This window comes from Ylistrum balloti, unplaced genomic scaffold (assembly GCF_031769215.1).
Source record: "Ylistrum balloti isolate Yb309-2 unplaced genomic scaffold, AGI_CSIRO_Ybal_v1 Utg370758, whole genome shotgun sequence".
NCBI lineage: Eukaryota > Metazoa > Mollusca > Bivalvia > Pectinida > Pectinidae > Ylistrum > Ylistrum balloti.
Window position 1 is genome coordinate 337501 of NW_026782445.1, and position 26853 is coordinate 364353.

General features: G+C 35.6%; 2 protein-coding genes across 3 annotated transcripts in view; both read right to left on the bottom strand.

Annotated features, from left to right (window-relative positions):
- Nucleotides 1-2922: 2922 nt before the first annotated feature.
- On the bottom strand, nt 2923-8235 carry LOC132558102 (uncharacterized). Its single transcript, XM_060222629.1, has 6 exons — nt 8124-8235; nt 6744-6838; nt 5930-6104; nt 5176-5294; nt 4767-4949; nt 2923-2946 (listed from the first exon to the last, which is right to left on the bottom strand). Exons 1-5 carry the CDS (start codon nt 8233-8235, stop codon nt 4812-4814), a joined length of 639 nt encoding a protein of 212 aa, XP_060078612.1. The 3' UTR covers nt 2923-2946; nt 4767-4811.
- Nucleotides 8236-15560: 7325 nt separating this feature from the next.
- Nucleotides 15561-26853, bottom strand: part of LOC132558135 (26S proteasome non-ATPase regulatory subunit 1-like) — a 233656-nt gene continuing 222363 nt past the window's right edge. Inside the window, exons 27-30 of one of the 2 annotated variants that reach the window (XM_060222666.1) lie at nt 26606-26812; nt 26386-26461; nt 18425-18509; nt 15561-15936 (exon numbers count right to left, since the gene is read on the bottom strand). In XM_060222666.1, coding sequence (XP_060078649.1) covers nt 18439-18509; nt 26386-26461; nt 26606-26812 — 354 coding nt within the window. In that variant the 3' untranslated portion in view covers nt 15561-15936; nt 18425-18438. Of the gene's footprint in view, nt 15937-18412; nt 18510-26385; nt 26462-26605; nt 26813-26853 lie in introns of both variants that reach the window. The other variant, XM_060222665.1, reaches the window with a different exon arrangement.

Genomic DNA, 26853 nt, shown 5'->3' on the forward strand with positions numbered 1-26853 from the left:
TGATATTCACCCTGTGTTACTGTTTTCTTTCTGTAATGTGTCTGATATTCACCCAATGTTACTGTTTTCTCTCTGTAATGTGTCTGATATTCACCCTGTGTTACTGTCTTCTTTCTCTCTGTAATGTGTCTGATATTCACCCTGTGTTACTGTTTTCTCTCTGTAATGTGTCTGATATTCACCCGGTGTTACTGTTTTCTCTCTGTAATGTGTCTGATATTCACCCTGTGTTACTGTTTTCTTTCTCTCTGTAATGTGTCTGATATTCACCCTGTGTTACTGTTTTCTCTCTGTAATGTGTCTGATATTCACCCTGTGTTACTGTTTTCTTTCTCCCTGTAATGTGTTTGATATTCACCCTATGATACTGTATTCTCTCTGTAATGTGTCTGATATTCACCCTGTGTTACTGTTTTCTCTCTGTAATGTGTCTGATATTCACCCTGTGTTACTGTTTTCTCTCTGTAATGTGTCTGATATTCACACGGTGTTACTGTTTTCTCTCTGTAATGTGTCTGATATTCACCCGGTGTTACTGTTTTCTCTCTGTAATGTGTCTGATATTCACCCGGTGTTACTGTTTTCTCTCTGTAATGTGTCTGATATTCACCCGGTGTTACTGTTTTCTCTCTGTAATGTGTCTGATATTCACCCGGTGTTACTGTTTTCTCTCTGTAATGTGTCTGATATTCACCCGGTGTTACTGTTTTCTTTCTCTCTGTAATGTGTCTGATATTCACCCGATATTACTGTTTTCTCTCTGTAATGTGTCTGATATTCACCCAATGTTACTTTTTTCTCTGTGTAATGTGTTTGATATTCACCCTGTGTTACTGTTTTCTGTTTTCTCTCTGATATTAATGTAATGTGTCTGATATTCACCCTGTGTTACTGTTTTTTTCTCTCTGTAATGTGTCTGATATTCACCCTGTGTTACTGTTTTCTCTCTGTAATGTGTCTGGTGTTACTGTTTTCTCTCTGTAATGTATCTGATATTCACCCGGTGTTACTGTTTTCTCTCTGTAATGTGTCTGATATTCACCTGGTGTTACTGTTTTCTTTCTCTCTGTAATGTGTCTGATATTCACCCGGTGTTACTGTTTTCTCTCTGTAATGTGTCTGATATTCACCCTGTGTTACTGTTTTCTCTCTGTAATGTGTCTGATATTCACCCTGTGTTACTGTCTTCTTTCTCTCTGTAATGTGTCTGATATTCACCCTGTGTTACTGTTTTCTTTCTCTCTGTAATGTGTCTGATATTCACCCGGTGTTACTGTTTTCTCTCTGTAATGTGTCTGATATTCACCCGGTGTTACTGTTTTCTTTCTATAATGTGTCTGATATTCACCCGGTGTTACTGTTTTCTCTCTGTAATGTGTCTGATATTCACCCTATGTTACTGTTTTCTTTCTCTCTGTAATGTGTCTGATATTCACCCTGTGTTACTGTTTTCTCTCTGTAATGTGTCTGATATTCACCCTGTGTTACTGTTTTCTCTCTGTAATGTGTCTGATATTCACCCTGTGTTACTGTTTTCTTTCTGTAATGTGTCTGATATTCACCCTGTGTTACTGTTTTCTCTCTGTAATGTGTCTGATATTCACCCGGTGTTACTGTTTTCTCTCTGTAATGTGTCTGATATTCACCCGGTGTTACTGTTTTCTCTCTGTAATGTGTCTGATATTCACCCTGTGTTACTGTTTTCTCTCTGTAATGTGTCTGATATTCACCCTGTGTTACTGTTTTCTTTCTGTAATGTGTCTGATATTCACCCTGTGTTACTGTTTTCTCTCTGTAATGTGTCTGATATACACCCAGTGTTACTGTTTTCTTTCTCTCTGTAATGTGTCTGATATACACCCAGTGTTACTGTCTTCTTTCTCTCTGTAATGTGTCTGATATTCACCCGGTGTTACTGTTTTCTTTCTCTCTGTAATGTGTCTGATATTCACCCAGTGTTACTGTCTTCTTTCTCTCTGTAATGTGTCTGATATTCACCCGGTGTTACTGTTTTCTCTCTGTAATGTGTCTGATATTCACCCGGTGTTACTGTTTTCTCTCTGTAATGTGTCTGATATTCACCCAGTGTTACTGTTTTCTCTCTGTAATGTTTCTGATATTTACTCGTTGTTTCTCTTTCTCACTGTATTGATATTCCAGCACTGTACAGCTGAAAAAATTGCCCTTTGTATGACATGTATGAAAACCTTTACTCCACTTGTGTAGACTTCAGAATGCCTATACTCTGGGTCAAGTATTGACAAACAGGTGTAAACTAAAAACACAACACAGTGTTATTGTAAGTGTATTTATTCTGTAAATTATATTACTCTGGTATCACAAATAGTCCGCTTATCACAGCAGTCAGCTCACTGGGATTTCCAGGGTGATTTGGACTGAGAGCACACAAGTTTTCATAATCCATCCGATCCGGGAATTTGTAGGAATAGAAACATCATCACCAAACAGTTTAAATTCGTTGTCGATGTGAATTATTGTTGATAAACTTCTAAAGACGTGGATATTCCACAAAGCCGTATAATGATTTAGTGACATAGGTCACTACACAATCAACACTAATTTTACAAAGTTGAATAATGTTCAAAGAAACATATTCCGTCAACGGAAATATCCTTTTGTACTCAGTTCTCAATGCATTCGAGTCACATTCGTCATATACATAACAAATAATGATATAGAATCCATTGCATGAAAATTCTTTACAAATCGTGTCCGTTCCTCCTGTGTATACACCAATATATATAAATCATTCTATGTCGTGTTTATGAACTCATTTGTAAAACAGTTAATTGATAACTTGAGTGACGTTAACACAAAAAAAGTAAAATAAAATTATGTAAAATCCATCCACAACAGATGGAGAATCTGTGACATTAAAACAAAAATGAAACTGGTAAACAGCTCCGGTATAACCGCTGTCTCTGTCTGAAACAGTAAAACGAAATCTAGTTCAGAACATGATCAACTTAATGAAAACCTGACAAAAACCAAATTGAGAAAGAAATGTTATCGTATTTTAAAAATAAACTGGAACTTGGTTTTTTTATTTTAAATATCTGTATTTAAACTTACATTTATTTACAATACCAAGAACACAAATTGGAAACAAAAAGAGAACGGTAATCCTGATTTGTTTCAAGAATGCATACTTATGTAACGATATGTGAATTAAAAGATTTGATTTACGCATCAGGTGATCACTCACAGGTGACAGTGATATAGAGATCTTTGATGTCTGTAGATATTATCTGGATTAATACACACCTGTATTGTTTTGTATTATCTAGATGTAGTACACACCTGTAATGTTTTGTATTATCTAGATATAGTACACACCTGTAATTTTTTGTATTATCTAGATGTAGTACACACCTGTATTATCTAGATGTAGTACACACCTGTATTATCTAGATGTAATACACACCTGTATTGTATTATCTAGATGTAGTACACACCTGTATTATCTAGATGTAGTACACACCTGTATTGTATTATCTAGATGTAGTTCATACCTGTATTGTATTATCTAGATGTAGTTCACACATGTATTGTATTATCTAGATGTAGTACACACCTGTATTGTATTATCTACCTGTATTGTATTATCTAGATGTAGTACACACCTGTATTGTATTATCTAGATGTAGTTCACACATGTATTGTATTATCTAGATGTAGTACACACCTGTATTATCTAGATGTAGTACACACCTGTATTGTATTACCTGGATGTAGTACACACCTGTATTGTTTTGTATTATCTGGATGTAGTACACACCTGTATTGTATTATCTAGATGTATTACACACCTGTATTGTATTATCTAGATGTAGTACACACCTGTATTGTATTATCTAGATGTATTACACACCTGTATTGTATTATCTAGATGTATTACACACATGTATTGTATTATCTAGATGTACTACATACCTGTATTGTATTATCTAGATGTAGTACACACCTGTATTGTATTATCTAGATGTAGTACACACCTGTATTGTATTATCTAGATGTAGTACACACCTGTATTGTATTATCTAGATGTAGTACACACCTGTATTGTATTATCTAGATGTAGTACACACCTGTATTATCTAGATGTATTACACGCCTGTATTGTATTATCTAGATGTAGTACACACCTGTATTGTATTATCTAGATGTATTACACACCTGTATTGTATTATCTAGATGTAGTACACACCTGTATTGTATTATCTAGATGTATTACACACCTGTATTGTATTATCTAGATGTAGTACACACCTGTATTGTATTATCTAGATGTATTACACACCTGTATTGTATTATCTAGATGTAGTACACACCTGTATTGTATTATCTAGATGAGGTACACACCTGTATTGTATTATCTAGATGTAGTACACACCTGTATAGTATTATGTAGATGTATTACACACCTGTATTGTATTATCCAGATGTAGTACACACCTGTATTGTATTATCCAGATGTAGTACACACCTGTATTGTATTATCTAGATGTAGTACACACCTGTATTATCTAGATGTAGTACACACCTGTATTGTATTACCTGGATGTAATGCATACCTGTATTGTATTATCTAGATGTAGTACACACCTGTATTGTATTATCTAGATGTAGTACACACCTGTATTATCTAGATGTAGTACACACCTGTATTATCTAGATGTAGTACACACCTGTATTATCTAGATGTAGTACACACCTGTATTGTATTATCTGGATGTAATACATACCTGTATAATTTTGTATTACCCAGACGTTATATAGGCCTGTATTGTCTAACTAACTGGAGCCTCATCCTCCTCCTCCTCGCCTTTTACTGGTTCTACATTAGCTGTAGGATTTTCTGGCACAATATCTAAAGCATCAATCTGGCGTTTCTTTTTCCTTCTCGGAGTTATATCCTCAAACAGGAACTGTAATCAAAACATATCATCAACTTGGGAATAGATCATGTAAAATGAACAGATAATTCTTGAAGCAGAAGACACTTATTCTTCCGGAACTCCTGGTCATATTCTCCTGGTACTTTTTCACTAGTTTGGATTTTGATTATCCTACTATGTTGGTGTTTTCTGATTTTACATAGTTAATTCGATATAATGCTTAGCTAGTCTGAGTTCCCGGTAACTCGACACTCACCATCTTATCCGACTTTTCTCGTTTATCTCTCTCCCGTCTCCTTCTCTTAGCGTCACATATGAGACAGAGGTTTCCATTGGTCTGTTTCTCGGAACGCCTACACTCCACACAGTAAGTTCCTACAGTGATAATAGAAATGTGTGTAAAACATCGAAGTAATTCATCAACGTTTATAAACAGACAAATGTAACACGAGGGAAAAACAACATCATCAGAATACAGAGGCAGAAATATGTCTCAATCGACATTACCAAACCACAACACAGTATCCATACAAGTTACGGAATATAGAAATAAATGTCAAAGTGGAAAAAATCTACGATAGCGTTCACGTATACCTCAATATATCGGGGAGAAAGTATACTAGACAATTAAAATCATTTTCCACTATTTGTATGACGGGTGTCGTCGATAAAGTAGAAGACATAATTCATCTGAAAAGCCTGGTCTTATTCTTGTATTTCAACAGCAGTCTCCGTGTAAATCTTTCTTTTGGTCATATTTTATCCTAGTCTTAGTGAATTCGAGTTCGAAATATCTTTATTATGTTCATACTTTCTCTGCATCGCATGAAAAACTGAAGAAAATTAGGAACTCTTTCATCAACACAACAAGAAACGACATGAAAGGACGTAAATAGGAAACAAACACAAGGATAGGTGTGTCCGGTCATCAATGTTGTTAAATACTCAACAAATTATATGTTTATTTATTATACCTGTCCACAATGTACTAAGCTTTACGACACACTGACCTGTATGTTGTATATTAAGTCGTTCCTGATAACGCTTCTTCTTCTCTTTTCGCTCTTCTTTGGTTCTCTGTTTGTTGATTTCCAGCCAACCTTCTGGTTCACTAAGAACCTTAATATTTCTCATCTTTTCTCGGTTTTCCTCGATGTACACACGGTATACATCATCATAGTTCCTCTACAAGGAACAGAAACATTGGGATCAAACAAACCCTTATTTACAATTTTCTAATGTATCATCCAGGTTCGTATCGAAATGTCTCAAATAGGATTTATGAAAAATAATTAGAAACAAGTTGAGGGAAAAAAACAAAAATGGTAATCGTATCACCGCATTGTAGCGTTGTCGTCCCACTTGTTTACCCCAGGTTGTACAATACACACACCTGTAGGGCCTGAAGTTTGAAGTCAACGTTACGACTGAGGAAAATCCAAAGAGATCGAAAGGAAAGTCTAGATGGGAATGTGTACTAGCCTCGTAGTTCAATAAATTTCGTAATTTTCGTATTTCTGATGATATTGTTCTGTTCCACAGTAGTAAGATCCTATCATCAAAATGACAAGTCGCTTCTGTTAACTTGTCAATGCGTTATGACTCACCTTTTATCAACAGGTTAGATCATTATTAGCATTACTGACGAGTCTTAAAAGGACAAAACAGCTGCGTAGTGTAAATAAATTCGTAACTAGCTAGATTTAAAATTGTATTGAACGATGTAATTAATTTGTGTGTTTTTTTTGTACAATATTTATGACTCAAATGTATAACTATGTATCAAACTTTTTCTCCAAAACTAAAATTTTAGACAGAACTTACCATGAGTGGGTTTGTCTTCCATTGGCTGCTTCGGCACTTCATACAGTACTCATTGTCAGAACCACTGTAGCCTCCACATCTGATACAGAGCTGTGCTGTAGGAGTAGGTAGGGTGGCATTATTTAGAAAAGTACACACAAAATAAGCTCTAAAACATCAATACAGTGTTTCTACTTGTTAATGGTTGAAACGTCAAATCATTTTACTTCTAAGATCACACGAGTACAGAGAGAGAGAGAGAGAGAGAGAGAGGGGGAGAGAGAGAGAGAGAGAGAGAGAGAGAGAGAGAGAGAGAGAGAGAGAGAGAGAGAGAGAGAGAGAGAGAGAGAGAGAGAGAGAGAGAGAGAGAGAGAGAGAGAGAGAGAGAGAGAGAGAGAGAGAGAGAGAGAGAGAGAGAGAGAGAGAGAGAGAGAAGGGAGAGAGAAGTGCTTTTTAAAGAAAGCACCAAAAATAGATGCGATAAACTATATATAAGACAAAATGTTTCAGAACAAAACACACTGTTGATAAAACACAGAGACACTACGATGTGAAATCCATAATTATAAAATATACCATTAAGGTCACATATATAATTATCATAGTTAATTGACAAAACGGCATATACAATGATGACAATATGTAATTAAGTGCTTTATAAACTCTATACCAGACACCAAAAATAGTGCCGATAAACTATATATAAGACAAAATGGGGGCCCAGAACAAAACATTCACTGTCATAATTAAGTAAGATAAAACACAGAGACAATGGACGATGTCATGAAATCCATAATTACTATGGTTAAGTAAGATAAAACCCGGGACCATACAGACAATGACGTCACATATGTAATTATCATAGTTAAGTCAGACAAAACCCGGGATCATATAGACAATGACGTCACATATGTAATTATCATAGTTAAGTAAGACACAACCCGGGACCATATAGACAATGACGTCACATATATAATTATCATAGTTAATTCAGACAAAACCCAGGACCATATAGACAATGATGACAAATATGTAATTATCATAGTTAAGTAAGACAAAAACCCGGGACCATATAGACAATGACGTCACATATGTAATTATCATAGTTAAGTAAGACGAGATGGAGTTAAGGCAAACCGCAAATCATGAACGAACTCATCAAATCAAATTCCAGTTTTTAGAAATATCGTACCAAGAAACAAAATATCAGAATTATTTAATTATTGGTTACATTTCTTTACCATAAAAACAAACATTTCGTATATTTCCAACTCGCATAGAAACACAGAAACACAAAACGACAGGGAATGCAGAAAATAACAGTAGGACTACAAATATTTATTTGTGTTTCTTTCTCCAAACAATTATTCAACGTTTGAAATATTCAATAAGATATCTTACCTAGAATTCCCTGTCTGCGGATGAGTCGAGGGTTGATAGCCTGCAGTCTGGGAGAAGAGGTTGGTGAGGCGTAGGGAGACAATGTTACTTTTTCTTTTGTCATAGCTGCCATCGCATCCCCACTCACAACATGGCTGCCGAAGTCTGGGAATACTGTACTCGTATAGCACTGAAGATTTGGCACAGAGCAGACCTTGGCGATTTAGACAGCCATTTCGCCAAAATGTTGTCTGCGTGTGATCGCTACTAAACTTGGGGCTGTTCAACACTTTGTTTGAGGGGCACAGAGTTCCACATTACCTAGTAACGGTGTAAGTGTTATCAAGATGGACGATGGACTATTGTGACAGATATGGGTGAGACAAAGAACGACCATTGAACGATTCGAAGTTTTGGACAATGAATTATAGATAATACATCGTTTCTGTAGTCACGTCTTTTGACACTCGACATTCCCGGGACCCGATACCATCATCCGCGCCTCACCAGGTCTTGTTTAGAAGTACCCTCTCCTCTGATTGGTGTGGAATAAATTACCATAAACAAACAACCGTCTTACATACACTGCCCCCCTGTCGGTAGGTCGGATGGACAATGCATGTGCGTTCACCCGTACATGGGAATAGAGCTAAAAGGAACAGATAGTCGACACATTTTTTATCTTACGACCTCTTCTATTACACAAAATGAGTTGGCATAATTCTAAAATAATTACATGTATGAAACTTAAACATCTAGGACATATATTTAGTTTCATCATTTTAATAAAACAAACTGTAATTAATAAATTAATTGTTTTCATGTCAGAGTTTGTGAAAGATAAAACTATTGTTCTAAAGATGTTTATTTGTCCAGAACTGCACAATTCCAATATAGTACTTGTTTTTAGACGTCGGTGGGAATGTTGAACCATACAGTGCTGCCGGGATCGTAAACTTATTATGTTCAAATATTACCAGAGATGAGAACAGATCAAAAAGACATACGTCTGGCAAATATTTAGACAAATCCAGAAAGCTTTAACGTGCTTTGTTCTATAGTATACAAACTACAGCTGTAGGCAACTGAGGCAATAGTATGTATGAGACATCGAGTCCTATATACTTGTCTTCCCGCCCTCTCTTTCCTTCCAGCAGGGTCTCCCAGGCACCTCTCTGTTAAGCCTCGGATAACACGATAAGTTTTTCACAAGTTGGAGTGGAGAGGCACACAGGAAACCTACAATGGTTTTACCAATACTCTGTGCTTCTACGAATTATCAATGAGCAAGGTTCTGACTCGAGGAAGTTTGTGCATGTCACAGCTTAGCTCCGGATAACAACTTTTTATATAGATAAACTACGCCAGGAAACAGAAAACGATCACATCGAGTGACAACACTTGGGTAGAAGTCAGTCGTGATCACCACAGTAAAATGCTTCCTTGTCACTGAAACCTTCGTCAGATAAATATGTCCATGTAGCTTGGTGAAACATCATATATAAAATATATTTTTTGTGTTTAAGTTTTAAAAAGATGATAAAGATAAGGACCCAACTGCTAAAAATTAAGATAATATCAAAATGGTTATCGGTACTTTGACCAATATAACCATTTACTTTTACATAAAATAATATCGTGTGAACATTTCTGTTTAGAAAATGTCACGTGGGTAGGTATTTTGATCTACTGAATCTGAGGTGATTCTGTCGTGGTATATAGATATCGATAATTATTACAGAGAAGTCATTCTGTCGTGGTATATAGATATCGATAATTATTACAGAGAAGTCATTCTGTCGTGGTATATAGATAATTATTACAGAGAAGTCATTCTGTCGTGGTATATAGATAATTATTACAGAGAAGTCATTCTGTCGTGGTATATAGATATCGATAATTATTACAGAGAAGTCATTCTGTCGTGGTATATAGATATCGATAATTATTACAGAGAAGTCATTCTGTCGTGGTATATAGATATCGATAATTATTACAGAGAAGTCATTCTGTCGTGGTATATAGATAATTATTACAGAGAAGTCATTCTGTCGTGGTATATAGATATCGATAATTATTACAGAGAAGTCATTCTGTCGTGGTATATAGATATCGATAATTATTACAGAGAAGTCATTCTGTCGTGGTATATAGATAATTATTACAGAGAAGTCATTCTGTCGTGGTATATAGATAATTATTACAGAGAAGTTATTCTGTCGAGGTATATAGATAATTATTACAGAGAAGTCATTCTGTCGTGGTATATAGATAATTATTACAGAGAAGTCATTCTGTCGTGGTATATAGATAAGTATTACAGAGAAGTCCTTCTGTCGTGGTATATATATAATAGTCATTCTGTCGTGGATAATTATTACAGAGAAGTCATTCTGTCGTGGTATATAGATAATTATTACAGAGAAGTCATTCTGTCGTGGTATATATATGGTATATATATACAGAGAAGTCATTCTGTCGTGGTATATAGATATCGATAATTATTACAGAGAAGTCATTCTGTCGTGGTATATAGATAATTATTACAGAGAAGTCATTCTGTCGTGGTATATAGAGATCGATAATTATTACAGAGAAGTCATTCTGTCGTGGTATATAGATAATTATTACAGAGAAGTCATTCTGTCGTGGTATATAGATATCGATAATTATTACAGAGAAGAGTAAGTCGATAATTATTACTGTCGTGGTATATAGATAATTATTACAGAGAAGTCATTCTGTCGTGGTATATAGATATCGATAATTATTACAGAGAAGTCATTCTGTCGTGGTATATAGATATCGATAATTATTACAGAGAAGTCATTCTGTCGTGGTATATAGATAATTGTTACAGAGAAGTCATTCTGTCGTGGTATATAGATAATTATTACAGAGAAGTCATTCTGTCGTGGTATATAGATATAGATAATTATTATAGATAATTATTACAGAGAAGTCATTCTGTCGTGGTATATAGATAATTATTACAGAGAAGTCATTCTGTCGTGGTATATAGATATAGATAATTATTACAGAGAAGTCATTCTGTCGTGGTATATAGATATCGATAATTATTACAGAGAAGTCATTCTGTCGTGGTATATAGATAATTATTACAGAGAAGTCATTCTGTCGTGGTATTTAGATATCGATAATTATTACAGAGAAGTCATTCTGTCGTGGTATATAGATAATTATTACAGAGAAGTCATTCTGTCGTGGTATATAGAGATCGATAATTATTACAGAGAAGTCATTCTGTCGTGGTATATAGATATCGATAATTATTACAGAGAAGTCATTCTGTCGTGGTATATAGATATCGATAATTATTACAGAGAAGTCATTCTGTCGTGGTATATAGATAATTATTACAGAGAAGTCATTCTGTCGTGGTATATATATCGATAATTATTACAGAGAAGTCATTCTGTCGTGGTATATATATAATTATTACAGAGAAGTCATTCTGTCGTGGTATATAGATAATTATTACAGAGAAGTCATTCTGTCGTGGTATATAGATAATTATTACAGAGAAGTCATTCTGTCGTGGTATATAGATAATTATTACAGAGAAGTCATTCTGTCGTGGTATATAGATATCGATAATTATTACAGAGAAGTCATTCTGTCGTGGTATATAGATAATTATTACAGAGAAGTCATTCTGTCGTGGTATATAGATATCGATAATTATTACAGAGAAGTCATTCTGTCGTGGTATATAGATAATTATTACAGAGAAGTCATTCTGTCGTGGTATATAGATAATTATTACAGAGAAGTCATTCTGTCGTGGTATATAGATAATTATTACAGAGAAGTCATTCTGTCGTGGTATATAGATAATTATTACAGAGAAGTCATTCTGTCGTGGTATATAGATAATTATTACAGAGAAGTCATTCTGTCGTGGTATATCGATATCGATAATTGTTATGTAGAAGTCATGAAGCCAAGGACTTATGTATTCATGCACCACGTGCACATATCTCAACAATAGAGCTATATCTCAACAGGTTTGATAACATTTGAATTAGAATTACTGCTAGTGGTGGTGGTGTTTATGCTGTCTGTTCTGGCTGATTGGGTGTAGAAATACACGTAGTAGTGGGATCAATAAGGTACACCGGGACCCTTAGTCACACACGGCCATTCCATATACAGAAAATTGCCGCTTTCATCTAAAGTAAATTTTATTTTTTATCCTTAAATTCTTCACACTAAAGTCCCTCCTTTAAAGCTCGCTCGGAGATCTTAATATTTAACGCTCGTTATTGTGGAAGACTTTTTAAAACGGTAGTTCTCGTGTGATATGTTCGTGGAAATGTAATTTTTTGTACTGGTTCTGTTAGAGTGGAAAATTACCGTTACTGTCCTAGAACACAAATATCGTAGCTATACTAGAACACAATTACCGTTACTGTCCTGGAACACAATTAGCGTTACTGTCCTGGAACACATATACCGTTACTGTCCTAAACACAATTACCGTTCCTGTCCTAGAACACAATTACCGTTACTGTCCTAGAACACAATTACCGTTACTGTCCTGGAACAAAATTACCGTTCCTGTCCTAGAACACAATTACCGTTACTGTCCAAGAACACATATACCGTTACTGTCCTAGAACACAATTACCGTTACTGTCCTGGAACAAAATTACCGTTCCTGTCCTAGAACACAATTACCGTTACTGTCCTGGAACAAAATTACCGTCACTGTCCTGGAACACAATTAGCGTTACTGCCCTAGAACACAATTACCGTTACTGTCCAAGAACACATATACCGTTACTGTCCTAAACACAATTACCGTTCCTGTCCTAGAACACAATTACCGTTACTGTCCTGGAACAAAATTACCGTTCCTGTCCTAGAACACAATTACCGTTACTGTCCAAGAACACATATACCGTTACTGTCCTAAACACAATTACCGTTCCTGTCCTAGAACACAATTACCGTTACTGTCCAAGAACACATATACCGTTACTGTCCTAGAACACATATACCGTTACTGTCCAAGAACACAATTACCGTTACTGTCCTAGAACACAATTACCGTTACTGTCCTAGAACACATATACCGTTACTGTCCTAAACACAATTACCGTTCCTGTCCTACTGTCCTGGAACAAAATTACCGTTCCTGTCCTAGAACACAATTACCGTTACTGTCCAAGAACACATATACCGTTACTGTCCAAGAACACATATACCGTTACTGTCCAAGAACACAATTACCGTTCCTGTCCTAGAACACAATTACCGTTCCTGTCCTAGAACACAATTACCGTTACTGTCCAAGAACACATATACCGTTACTGTCCAAGAACACAATTACCGTTACTGTCCTAGAACACAATTACCGTTACTGTCCTAGAACACATATACCGTTACTGTCCTAAACACAATTACCGTTACTGTCCAAGAACACATATACCGTTACTGTCCAAGAACACAATTACCGTTACTGTCCAAGAACACAATTACCGTTACTGTCCTAGAACACATATACCGTTACTGTCCTAAACACAATTACCGTTCCTGTCCTAGAACACAATTACCGTTACTGTCCTGGAACAAAATTACCGTTACTGTCCTCCTGGAACACATTAACCGTTACTGTCCTCCTGGAACACAATAACCGTTACTGTCCTAGAACACAGTTACCGTTATTGTCCTAGTACACAATTACCGTTACTGTCCTCCTGGAACACAATAACCGTTACTGTCCTAGAACACAGTTACCGTTATTGTCCTAGTACACAATTACTGTAACTGTTAAGAATTAAAGTGCTATGAGTTACATATACAGCCTGTGGTTTTACCAATTTTAGTTACCTATTTTGGTAATATCACTTTTCATATAGTAGTGTTTTATAGTATTGTGTACAAAAATAGGTTTAAGTAGATCACAGTCAACTATTTAAACAAACTTGAGAGACCTTTCTGGTCCAATATGATCATGGGCCTCTCCAGTATTGAGAAGCCATTTAAAGATAAATTATTTCTTTTGACTCCAATGACCTTGAATATGGGTCAAGGTCAATCAATTTGAACAGACTTGGTAACCCATAATCCCAGCATAGTAGTTAGTCAGGACTCTTGAGCCTCTCTTGTCATTGAGAATTTGGTTTTAATGACATCGTATTATAACGTGTGCAAGACCTGAATGAATTGTAGTATCTGAGACCTACAGCCTATCTAGGTCTACCTAGGTATATTGATGGATTGACCAACAGACTGATGTGGTAAGGTCCTGTTATGGTAACTAATGGTCGACAGAGTTGAATTTTCTTATCTGAGGCTAGACCTATGGGTGTGTTACCAGGCAGTGGTGAACACACTTATCAGGACTAGGTATATAAGGACCGCTCAGTAATCTGCCATTGTCTACAGACATTTAAAGGTAATTAGAGGCACACCTGTTTGTTAGTTTGTGTTAATGGTGGCAGAGTGCTGACAATGGTTGTCCACAATCAATACACTTTACATAATAGTAATCAGGACCCTTGTCTCCAATACAGTAGATCAAAACCAGTACAGTGTGATATAGGTCCCTGATTAACAGTTCCAAGTCCTGCTCAGCATTCTTATCTTTTAATAATTCACTTGCTTGTAACATAGCTCCCCCAATTATATACACCAAGTACATGTATAGATAAGATAGAAGCAGAGAAACCAAACTGACATTATAACTTTAAATCAAATGTTTTCTTATCTGTAAAATTACTGTTTTTACAAGCAACAGCTCTTGTCAGAACTGATGTTACAATTTTGTATTGTTTTATGACAATTATTTTGAATTTTATTTGATACTTTGAGAAATCTTTTCAAACTTTTGAGTTAAAAATTCCTGTTTTCAGCATTCCTTCAAAGGTAAGGCAGTAGAAAGATTATGTTGTGTCATCAATAAAACAAGACTTTTAAGACTCACTTGTAAATGTCCTGTATCTATAGCAACACAGCTGATTACGAGATATAGTTTTGATACAACAGCTGGACAGATGACAGGCCATGACATAAGTTTTTCTGACCAGTAAACTAATATAAAAAAAATATATCGGAGAGTAATCGAAAGTAAATTGAAGTGAAATATAAACTATAAGGCAGAAGATACAATGAGCACTGTAGCTCACTCTCGTATAAAGAATGTAAAGACTTTCACAAGTAGGGATAAACTAATCCTTTACAAACAAATTAGTCCCATAACAATGACTTAGAAACTATTGGTAAACTAAATGTAGTATTGAATTATATTGAATATTAAAGTGTCATTAGATTTAGCAGTTATCACTATAACACCACTGGATCATAGACACTCTGTAACATTATAGTTTAAAGCCACTAAATAACCATTATATTCTATAACATATATCTCATTAATGTTATTTAGGTCATATTTTCATAGATTTATTTAAACAGACAACAAAACAACAAAAATAAGTGAGAAAGATTTTATTTTTCACAACGTTTCTACCAAGGAGATGATTTACTACAGTAACGTGTTGAACATTCACTTCATCATGTAGTCCATATTGTTGACAAGTCCATGACCAATGTTACTTTTATTTATCAAAAGTTCTACAACATAATGTTTTACTATGTAGTTGTAGATACCAGTAAGTTTGTCCTTCACAATCCATACAATCCTCTTTGTTTCACAAACCACAACATTTTATCGTTTCACACCTTTTATCCAAAACACCAACAAATGATTAAATGGAGTAATTACTTTTAACTGTGTTGATTCATCAAAGCATGAAACAGAGTCTCTAAATAAAACTGAAGAAGTTGTTCCAGGTCAGGTTCCATTCACCTACAAAGACAAGAACAATGTTTTATAATACACAATTATTACAACACTAAAGATCTAGGACAGCAAGAGTTATCTTTCTTGGTCTTCTCCTTTGGGTACGATTATTAATCACTTTTGAATGCTAATTGTAATATCTTGTCTCCATTCTGTGAACTACACTTACCCAATACCTAGCTGATAGAGCCTAAATTACCTGTACACTGAGTAACTGACTCTGAGCTATACTAAACCAATATTTACAGAGAGAGAAATCCTGGTACAACAGTGACCTAATAAAGGGTAAATTACCTGTACACTGAGTAACTGACTCTGAGCTATACTAAACCAATATTTACCAGAGAGAGAAATCCTGGTACAACAGTGACCTAATAAAGGGTAAATTACCCGTACACTGAGTTACTGACTGAGCTATACTAAACCAATATTTACAGAGAGAGAAATCCTGGTACAATAGTGACCTGATAAAGGGTAAATTACCTGTGCACTGAGTAACTGACTCTGAGCTATACTAAACCAATATTTACCAGTGAGAGAAATCCTGGTACAACAGTGACCTGATAAAGGGTAAATTACCTGTACACTGAGTTACTGACTCCGAGCTATACTAAACCAATATTTACAGAGAGAGAAATCCTGGTACAATGGTGACCTGATAAAGGGTAAATTACCTGTACACTGAGTAACTGACTCTGAGCTATACTAAACCAATATTTACAGAGAGAGAAATCCTGGTACAATGGTGACCTGATAAAGGGTAAATTACCTGTACACTGAGTTACTGACTCTGAGCTGTACTAAACCAATATTTACCAGTGAGAGAAATCCTGGTACAACAGTGACCTAATAAAGGGTAAATTACCTGTACACTGAGTAACTGAGTATACTAAACCAATATTTACCAGAGAGAGAAATCCTGGTACAACAGTGACCTGATAAAGGGTAAATTACTTGTACACTGAGTTACTGACTCTGAGCTATACTAAACCAATATTTACAGAGAGAGAAATCCTGGTACAATGGTGACCTGATAAAGGGTAAATTACCTGTACACTGAGTTACTGACTCTGAGCTATACTAAACCAATATTTACAGAGAGAGAAATCCTGGTACAACAGTGACCTAATAAAGGGTAAATTACCCGTACACTGAGTTACTGACTCTGAGCTGTACTAAACCAATATTTACCAGAGAGAGAAATCCTGGTACAATGGTGACCTAATAAAGGGTAAATTACCTGTACACTGAGTAACTGACTCTGAGCTATACTAAACCAATATTTACCAGAGAGAGAAATCCTGGTACAACAGTGACCTAATAAAGGGTAAATTACCCGTACACTGAGTTACTGACTCCGAGCTATACTAAACCAATATTTACCTAAGAGAGAAATCCTGGTACAATAGTGACCTAATAAAGGGTAAATTACCTGTACACTGAGTTACTGACTCTGAGCTATACTAAACAAATATTTACAGAGAGAGAAATCCTGGTACAATGGTGACCTGATAAAGGGTAAATTACCTGTACACTGAGTAACTGACTCTGAGCTATACTAAACAAATATTTACAGAGAGAGAAATCCTGGTACAACAGTGACCTAATAAAGGGTAAATTACCTGTACACTGAGTAACTGACTCTTAGCTATACTAAACCAATATTTACAGAGAGAGAAATCCTGGTACAATGGTGACCTAATAAAGGGTAAATTATCCGTACACTGAGTTACTGACTCTGAGCTATACTAAACCAATATTTACCAGAGAGAAATCCTGGTACAACAGTGACCTAATAAAGGGTAAATTACCCGTACACTGAGTAACTGACTCTGAGCTATACTAAACCAATATTTACCAGAGAGAGAAATCCTGGTACAATGGTGACCTGATAAAGGGTAAATTACCTGTACACTGAGTAACTGACTCTGAGCTATACTAAACAAATATTTACAGAGAGAGAAATCCTGGTACAATGGTGACCTGATAAAGGGTAAATTACCTGTACACTGAGTAACTGACTCTGAGCTATACTAAACCAATATTTACCAGAGAGAGAAATCCTGGTACAACAGTGACCTGATAAAGGGTAAATTACCTGTACACTGAGTAACTGACTCTGAGCTATACTAAACCAATATTTACCAGAGAGAGAAATCCTGGTACAACAGTGACCTAATAAAGGGTAAATTACCCGTACACTGAGTTACTGACTCTGAGCTATACTAAACCAATATTTACCAAAGAGAGAAATCCTGGTACAACAGTGACCTAATAAAGGGTAAATTACCTGTATACTGAGTTACTGACTCTGAGCTGTACTAAACCAATATTTACCAAAGAGAGAAATCCTGGTACAATGGTGACCTAATAAAGGGTAAATTACCCGTACACTGAGTTACTGACTCTGAGCTATACTAAACCAATATTTACCAGAGAGAGAAATCCTGGTACAACAGTGACCTGATAAAGGGTAAATTACCTGTACACTGACTTGAGAGTAAATCCTCAATCTTCTGTCCATTCGAATGGCTCTGGTGGTTCCGGTTCCTCCTCCTCTTCAGTCTTTGGTCCACCCGCTGGAAATAACGAATCAATCATTGAAATAACAAGCACACATGGTTCCTACTTACATTCTGTTCCTGACCTGACAGATAGATGTATACAAACTACAGACAGATTTTACCTTTTCTGATTAACCTAATGACAATCATTGTCTTTAACATTTAGAGCTGTTTGTAAATATCCTGTGTATCTATCATACTCTGACAATATGTTAATGGTTTTGCTTAATATTTCACATGGTTTAGCCCTCTACAGAACATTGTATGTCCTATTCCTTACAATGTTAAGCCCTACACAGAACAGTGTATGTCCTATTCCTTACAATGTTAAGCCCTCTACAGAACATTGTATGCCCTATTCCTTACAATGTTAAGCCCTACACAGAACACTGTATGTCCTATTCCTTACAATGTTAAGCCCTCTACAGAACATTGTATGTCCTATTCCTTACAATGTTAAGCCCTACACAGAACATTGTATGTCCTATTCCTTACAATGTTAAGCCCTCTACAGAACAGTGTATGTCCTATTCCTTACAATGTTAAGCCCTACACAGAACAGTGTATGTCCTATTCCTTACAATGTTAAGCCCTACACAGAACACTGTATGTCCTATTCCTTACAATGTTAAGCCCTACACAGAACATTGTATGTCCTATTCCTTACAATGTTAAGCCCTACACAGAACACTGTATGTCCTATTCCTTACAATGTTAGGCCCTACACAGAACATTGTATGTCCTATTCCTTACAATGTTTAGCCGTCTACAGAACATTGTATGTCCTATTCCTTACAATGTTAAGCCCTCTACAGAACATTGTATGTCCTATTCCTTACAATGTTAAGCCCTACACAGAACACTGTATGTCCTATTCCTTACAATGTTAGGCCCTACACAGAACATTGTATGTCCTATTCCTTACAATGTTTAGCCTTACACCGAACACTGTAATGCCCTATCCCCTACAATGTTAAGTCCTACACAGAACAGTGTATGTCCTATTCCTTACAATGTTTAGCCGTCTACAGAACATTGTATGTCCTATTCCTTACAATGTTAGGTCCTACACAGAACATTGTAATGCCCCAATCTTTACAATGTTAAGCCCTACACAGAACATTGTATGTCCTATTCCTTACAATGTTAAGCCCTACAAAGAACATTGTAATGCCCTATTCCTTACAATGTTTAGCCTTACACAGAACATTGTAATGCCCTATTCCTTACAATGTTTAGCCTTATACAGAACATTGTAATGCCCTATCCCCTACAATGTTAAGTCCTACACAGAACATTGTAATGCCCTATTCCTTACAATGTTTAGCCTTACACAGAACATTGTAATGCCCTATCCCCTACAATGTTAAGCCCTACACAGAACATTGTAATGCCCTATTCCTTACAATGTTAAGCCCTACACAGAACATTGTATGTCCTATTCCTTACAATGTTAAGCCCTACACAGAACATTGTATGTCCTATTCCTTACAATGTTAAGCCCTCTACAGAACATTGTATGTCCTATTCCTTACAATGTTAAGCCCTACACAGAACATTGTATGTCCTATTCCTTACAATGTTAAGCCCTACACAGAACATTGTATGTCCTATTCCTTACAATGTTAAGTCCTACACAGAACATTGTATGTCCTATTCCTTACAATGTTTAGCCCTCTACAGAACAGTATATGTCCTATTCCTTACAATGTTAAGTCCTACACAGAACATTGTATGTCCTATTCCTTACAATGTTTAGCCCTCTACAGAACAGTGTATGTCCTATTCCTTACAATGTTAAGCCCTACACAGAACATTCTAATGCCCTATTCCTTACAATGTTAAGCCCTCTACAGAACATTGTATGTCCTATTCCTTACAATGTTAAGCCCTCTACAGAACAGTGTATGTCCTATTCCTTACAATGTTAAGCCCTACACAGAACATTGTATGTCCTATTCCTTACAATGTTAAGCCCTACACAGAACATTGTATGTCCTATTCCTTACAATGTTAAGTCCTACACAGAACATTGTAATGCCCTATTCCTTACAATGTTTAGCCCTACACAGAACATTGTAATGCCCTATTCCTTACAAATCTTAGCCCTACACAGAACATCGTATGTCCTATTCCTTACAATGTTAAGTCCTACACAGAACATTGTATGTCCTATTCCTTACAATGTTAAGCCCTCTACAGAACATTGTATGTCCTATTCCTTACAATGTTTAGCCCTCTACAGAACATTGTATGTCCTATTCCTTACAATGTTTAGCCCTCTACAGAACATTGTATGCCCTATTCCTTACAATGTTAAGCCCTACACAGAATATTGTATGTCCTATTCCTTACAATGTTAAGCCCTACACAGAACATTGTATGTCCTATTCCTTACAATGTTTAGCCCTACACAGAATATTGTATGTCCTATTCCTTACAATGTTAAGCCCTACATAGAACATTGTATGTCCTATTCCTTACAATGTTAAGCCCTCTACAGAACATTGTATGTCCTATTCCTTACAATGTTAAGCCCTCTACAGAACATTGTATGTCCTATTCCTTACAATGTTTAGCCCTCTACAGAACATTGTATGTCCTATTCCTTACAATGTTTAGCCCTCTACAGAACATTGTATGTCCTATTCCTTACAATGTTAAGCCCTCTACAGAACATTGTATGTCCTATTCCTTACAATGTTAAGCCCTCTACAGAACATTGTATGTCCTATTCCTTACAATGTTAAGCCCTCTACAGAACATTGTATGTCCTATTCCTTACAATGTTAAGCCCTACACAGAACATTGTATGTCCTATTCCTTACAATGTTTAGCCCTACATAGAACATTGTATGTCCTATTCCTTACAATGTTAAGCCCTACACAGAACATTGTAATACCCTATTCCTTACAATGTTAAGCCCTACACAGAATATAGTACTTCTCTATCCAGAACATTGATCTCCATATTTTATTGTTTTTCTGCAATATTTTCACATGATAATACATATTACACAGTGTTCAATTTCTGTAACATCAACATGTGAACACTGACATAAAAACAAAAGGTTCGCAGCAAAGTGACTGATTTGTATACCTGTAACCTCTAATGCTAATAGATCACTATTACAGAAAATTTCCAATGTAAAAACATTAAATGGTATTGCTGTTTATAGCTTCGTGAATGAACTATATACATATAACCTTTCATGTCACTACTATCTACTTCAACCTAAACAACATTCACATTTTATGAACATTGGCATCAATGAAGCCTCTTACACATGTTACTGTTTATTAAGAGCGTAATTCTGCTGTAGTGTTTATTGCTGTGGGAAATTCAAGGTGAAGGGGAAATGAGCAGCAATTCTCAACTTCAGCCTAATGACAGACATAAAGTCCGAGAGAATCCTTGGCTGGGTATGCCGAGCTGTCATTGAGAAACGGAAGCAATGCATGGGTCAATTGTATCAGGAGCAGAAATGGCGGGGTCAAATCTATCATGGAAGATGGTAGGCTCTTCTGATAACCAAACGTATTACCACTACATCACAGCTGGAAAGCATGTGTGCTGATGGATTTAAAAATTAACCACAATTTTCGATAAATTGCTTTTACAAGAATTTGCATCACAGCATTAGGCTGAGGCCCATTTCCAACACATGGCTGTGCCAATATTTCTTTTAAAGTTTTTATGGAGACAGATGAGGTGGTTAATGAAGGTTGATTTAGGCAGGCTACCCAATCACTGTCTGTCATTGCCTACACAGGTCCATTTCTCATTGCATAAAAGCAGGGTGTAAAGTAAACATCTGCTAACAAGGGCAGTAGCTTTAGCACCTTAGAACGTAGTTCAACTGCACTGAGAATAAACTGAAAACTGCCACTTGTTGAAAGGTCCATCCTGGATTAGTCTCTGATAAAATCTAGGACTTATCCAAAGGCCCAAGTCAGAATTAATCTTGAATAGATATTTTGCATTTTGATTCTGATATTCCAAATTTCATAATAAGATAGGAATCAAGATTATATGTACAGTATTACAACAATATTTATTTCTAAGTATCAAAAGAATCAGTTCTGGAAAAACAGTATTTTTTCCCCTACAGTTTCAATTCAATTCATCAACAGCTTTGCAATTCTGATTTTATAGTGAAATTTGTGAGGCAAAAGAAAGCTGGTTAACAGAACAAGGGTCAAGGCAAAGGATATCTAGTTCACAAGTTATGTGTATTCTGATGAATAGTAAATGAAGCTTAAATGGGTACAGTTTACTTTATGCTACATACACAGAACAAATGTATCTGATTCAGGATTCAGTGGGTACAGTTTACTTTATGCTACATACACAGAACAAATGTATCTGATTCAGGATTCAGTGGGTACAGTTTACTTTATGCTACATACACAGAACAAATGTATCTGATTCAGGATTCAGTGGGTACACTTTACTTTATGCTACATACACAGAACAAATGTATCTGATTCAGGATTCAGTGGGTACAGTTTACTTTATGCTACATACACAGAACAAATGTATCTGATTCAGGATTCAGTGGGTACAGTTTACTTTATGCTACATACACAGAACAAATGTATCTGATTCAGGATTCAGTGGGTACAGTTTACTTAATGCTACATACACAGAACAAATGTATCTGATTCAGGATTCAGTGGGTACACTTTACTTTATGCTACATACACAGAACAAATGTATCTGATTCAGGATTCAGTGGGTACACTTTACTTTATGCTACATACACAGAACAAATGTATCTGATTCAGGATTCAGTGGGTACAGTTTACTTTATGCTACATACACAGAACAAATGTATCTGATTCAGGATTCAGTGGATAAAACAAAAAAAAGAATGAGAAAAAATTCTTGAGAAATTTCTCAAATCTCGCATTCAGAGGTATGTCCAGTCCATTGTTTAATGAACCAACTTTAGGTTGTCTCCCCTTTCAATTGATTTACTTTATTGCTTCACCACACTACAGTACCCAGCCGTCTGCAGTTATACACTATAATAAGGTTTGCAGCATGGAAGACTTCAGCTACGGAGACAAGTCATGAGTATTGGACAGAACCTAATGCGATCAGCCTCTCTAATCGGCAATGCACAGATTCAGCACAGCACTTTGATTTCAATTTGATTCCTAAATCTTGATCAATTTACAAATAAGCTGGCTTTCTTTTCTATTTTGATACATGTCTGTATTATATGTGTAGTGGTGTTTCCAGGACTTGGTGTGGTCCTAACAGCCATTTATAGTACAAAGAAACACACCAGTAGTGTAATGGTATCGATCAGTGAACACTTGATTAAGGATTAACAATTTTCCATTTGAACAGAAGTGAAAACAGCATGCAAATCTAAACCTACACATATTGGACTGGACATTGGTGCATTAACACAACTTCTGGTGTAGAGTACTGGTCACAATGAACTTTTACCGAGGAAACCAGCTAGCCAGTTTTCAGTTGGCTTTCTTAGGACGGTCAGATAGAATTGATCTGACACAGCAGGTCCATACATCATCAGTAATTCTTGTATTTGACCAGATAAACTACCTGCCATCAGTGTTGTCATTAAAGCTGACCTTGGCTGACACCTAATATTGTTTCTAAGCCTGTCGTCAACTGATCAAATTCTGTGAAATTATTCATTTTTGTAGGGGTTTTATTTCTGGATACATTTATCAATCAATTAATAATAAGTCTAAGAACTGTTAAAGTTTAAGCAGATATATTGAGCTATATTTCTCGACAAAATCAAATATCAATGAAATAGTAAATTAACAGAAAATAAAACCCACGAAAATTAAGCCCCACAAAAAATGTGATTTTACAGTATGAAAAAGTATGGAACCACTTACAACAGTTACGTAGGTGATTAGACAGTTTCCACTTAGATCAAGATCCCTGGCATAGTTTTTGAGTCCCATGAATTCAAAAATTGTTTCTTAATTATTATAAACTGAATCACTTTTGTTGTGATACTGGTGTTACGATTTGACAGAAATACTTGCTAAATAATACTTGTTTTTGAATATATTGTATGCAAATACTTTTCCTTCTTCTTTTTGATACTAGCATGGAGTCTGTTATTTCAACAAAAATCCGTTTTTTTAAGTAGTTTTTCATTTCAACAAACTTTTCCTGAACTGATCTGTTTTTCTTTAATCTGTTAACCATTTATTTATATTATAACCCATTTCAGAGATGTATGAAAAATCATGAATTTCTATTACCGATGCAACCTGCTAAACAAGAATAATTTTCTCATTACCAGAAAGACATTGATGACGGGCACAAAACCATTCATCTAGTTTTACAGCTTACAGCAGACAAACGTAGATATCAACAAACCATTGCAAATAATTGAGTAGGATTGATTTCAACTGTTGGGAGCGGTTTATATTCGAGCTTTTACATACAGCATCAGCAACATTTGTCTGGACCAATTTAAAACCTTGAATCTTGCCAGGCAAACACATCTGACCATCAGCTTAAATAAGAGTTATCATTGAACAGTTTTAAAATATTCACAGTGATATTATGTTTTAATAGGTATATATGTATCTAAATAGTCATAATCAGTAGTTCTGACAACAGTTTAAAGCTAGGTTTGGGGTTGTCAGTTTTATAGACTGGCTCTCTGCCAGCCAATCACGCCTTTGGTCACACAGATAAAGACATCTTTAGTTCCCCTGAGTCTAGAAAAATAGATCTGAAATTCAAATGAAGGGTCTAACAGCTCTTTAAAATCCCCAACAGTCACAATTTCTCATAACTATTTGTTGAAAATACATTCTTGATATTAAATTGTTTTATTATTTTCAATTGCAGCAGTGTAGATTTGGAAAAATTGAATCTGCATGTGCCATCAGCTAAAATCTCCTACATATAACCTATAGACACGATACGAGTTAACCAATTTCCAAAACAGACCTTACCACACAGCAACGAAGTCAAGGCTGTAAAACCAACACAGGTCCCATTGGACGAGAAAATCCTACCTTTATCTACTCCTTATTTAAAAAGATCATGAGAGACTTTTAATCGTCTAAACAAAATTGGTTTTAGCTAAAAAAATTTATACCTGTAATAAATAATTACCACAAAATCATCGCTAAAATAAAGCAAATGCATGAATGGTATATATACATTACATGTTCAGACATTAATTTTGATGCTGTATCTGTTTCTCTGTAAATCCACTTCCTGCTGCACTCAGGCACAAGGATCAAACAAAACTTTATTGTTTTAAAACAAGAAGGAATTCTGCACTCTACTGTCAGATGAATATTGGCAAATCTCCATGCTAAGATCGACTTCATTCCAAACCCAGACTTATGCCATCTTAATTACTACAATATGGTATAAATTAACGTAATGAAAATAAAAAGAGACAAAAAATCAACAGAAATTTATTGTAAATGAAATTTTTGGATGAATTATGGAATAATTATTCCTAAGCAAGCTTTTTAATAACAAGTTTTTGCATCCATAACTGATATAACAAGGCCTCAGTGATGATTGATAGGGCAAGGATTTGAGGAACTGAATACTGCAGAAAAGGGGTGTTGTTTGGGAATTCAGTTTCAGTATATTTGCTCTCATTAAAAAATAGCACAAAATTAAAAACCTGGCAAACATTTTCACGTTGAATCGAAATTCAGCAAATATATATGTGTATACAAAAATGCCAATGTATAGACAGGTGCAAAATTAAACCTCTGTGAAACAAACCCAGACTAAGACAATCGAGAAATATCAGCCCCACACTACGTACAACTATAGCATCAGAGAGATTTGAGAAGTGTGCCGTGAAGAAAGGGAGCAGGTCCAGAGAGACTGTAAGGGGATCAGAGAAAGACTTACCAGCGACAGGTTCAATGATGTCTTCCTGATCTTCTGGCTTTGTATTACTCAGCATTATGATACCCCCATTGGACACCTGCATACAAGAATCACTTGTTTAAAGAGTACAAAAACAAAAGTTCTGATAAAAGGAGATAAGAAAACATCAGTATACATGAAAAGCATATCTATTAAGTATAGTATGTAAATCACGCAAAGACCAGCAGACAGATAAACTTACATCTTTGACCGGGATGTATCGGCCGTCCGGAAGTGTGAGAACTTTGAGTTGTGCCTTCATCACACGAGCCGGATTAGACAACATCATAAAGTTGGGTTCTGGTTCCTTCTTTTTCTCCTCAGCTTTCTCTTTTTCTGCCTTCTCCTTTTCTGCTTTTTCTTTTTCAGCTTTTTCTTCTTCTTCTTTTTTCTCCTTATCATCTTCGTCCTAATATAATAATAGATTGATGTTCTTATGAATCATTAATA

Excerpts from the sequence above, each read along its gene's own strand:
- LOC132558102 (XM_060222629.1), bottom strand. The coding sequence starts at position 8,235 with ATGGCAGCTATGACAAAAGAAAAAGTAACATTGTCTCCCTACGCCTCA. Across the intron at positions 6,839-8,123 it reads CCGCAGACAGGGAATTCTAG|CACAGCTCTGTATCAGATGT; the intron begins GTAAGATATCTT and ends CTACTCCTACAG. Across the intron at positions 4,950-5,175 it reads GAGAAAAGTCGGATAAGATG|TTCCTGTTTGAGGATATAAC; the intron begins GTGAGTGTCGAG and ends TTTTGATTACAG.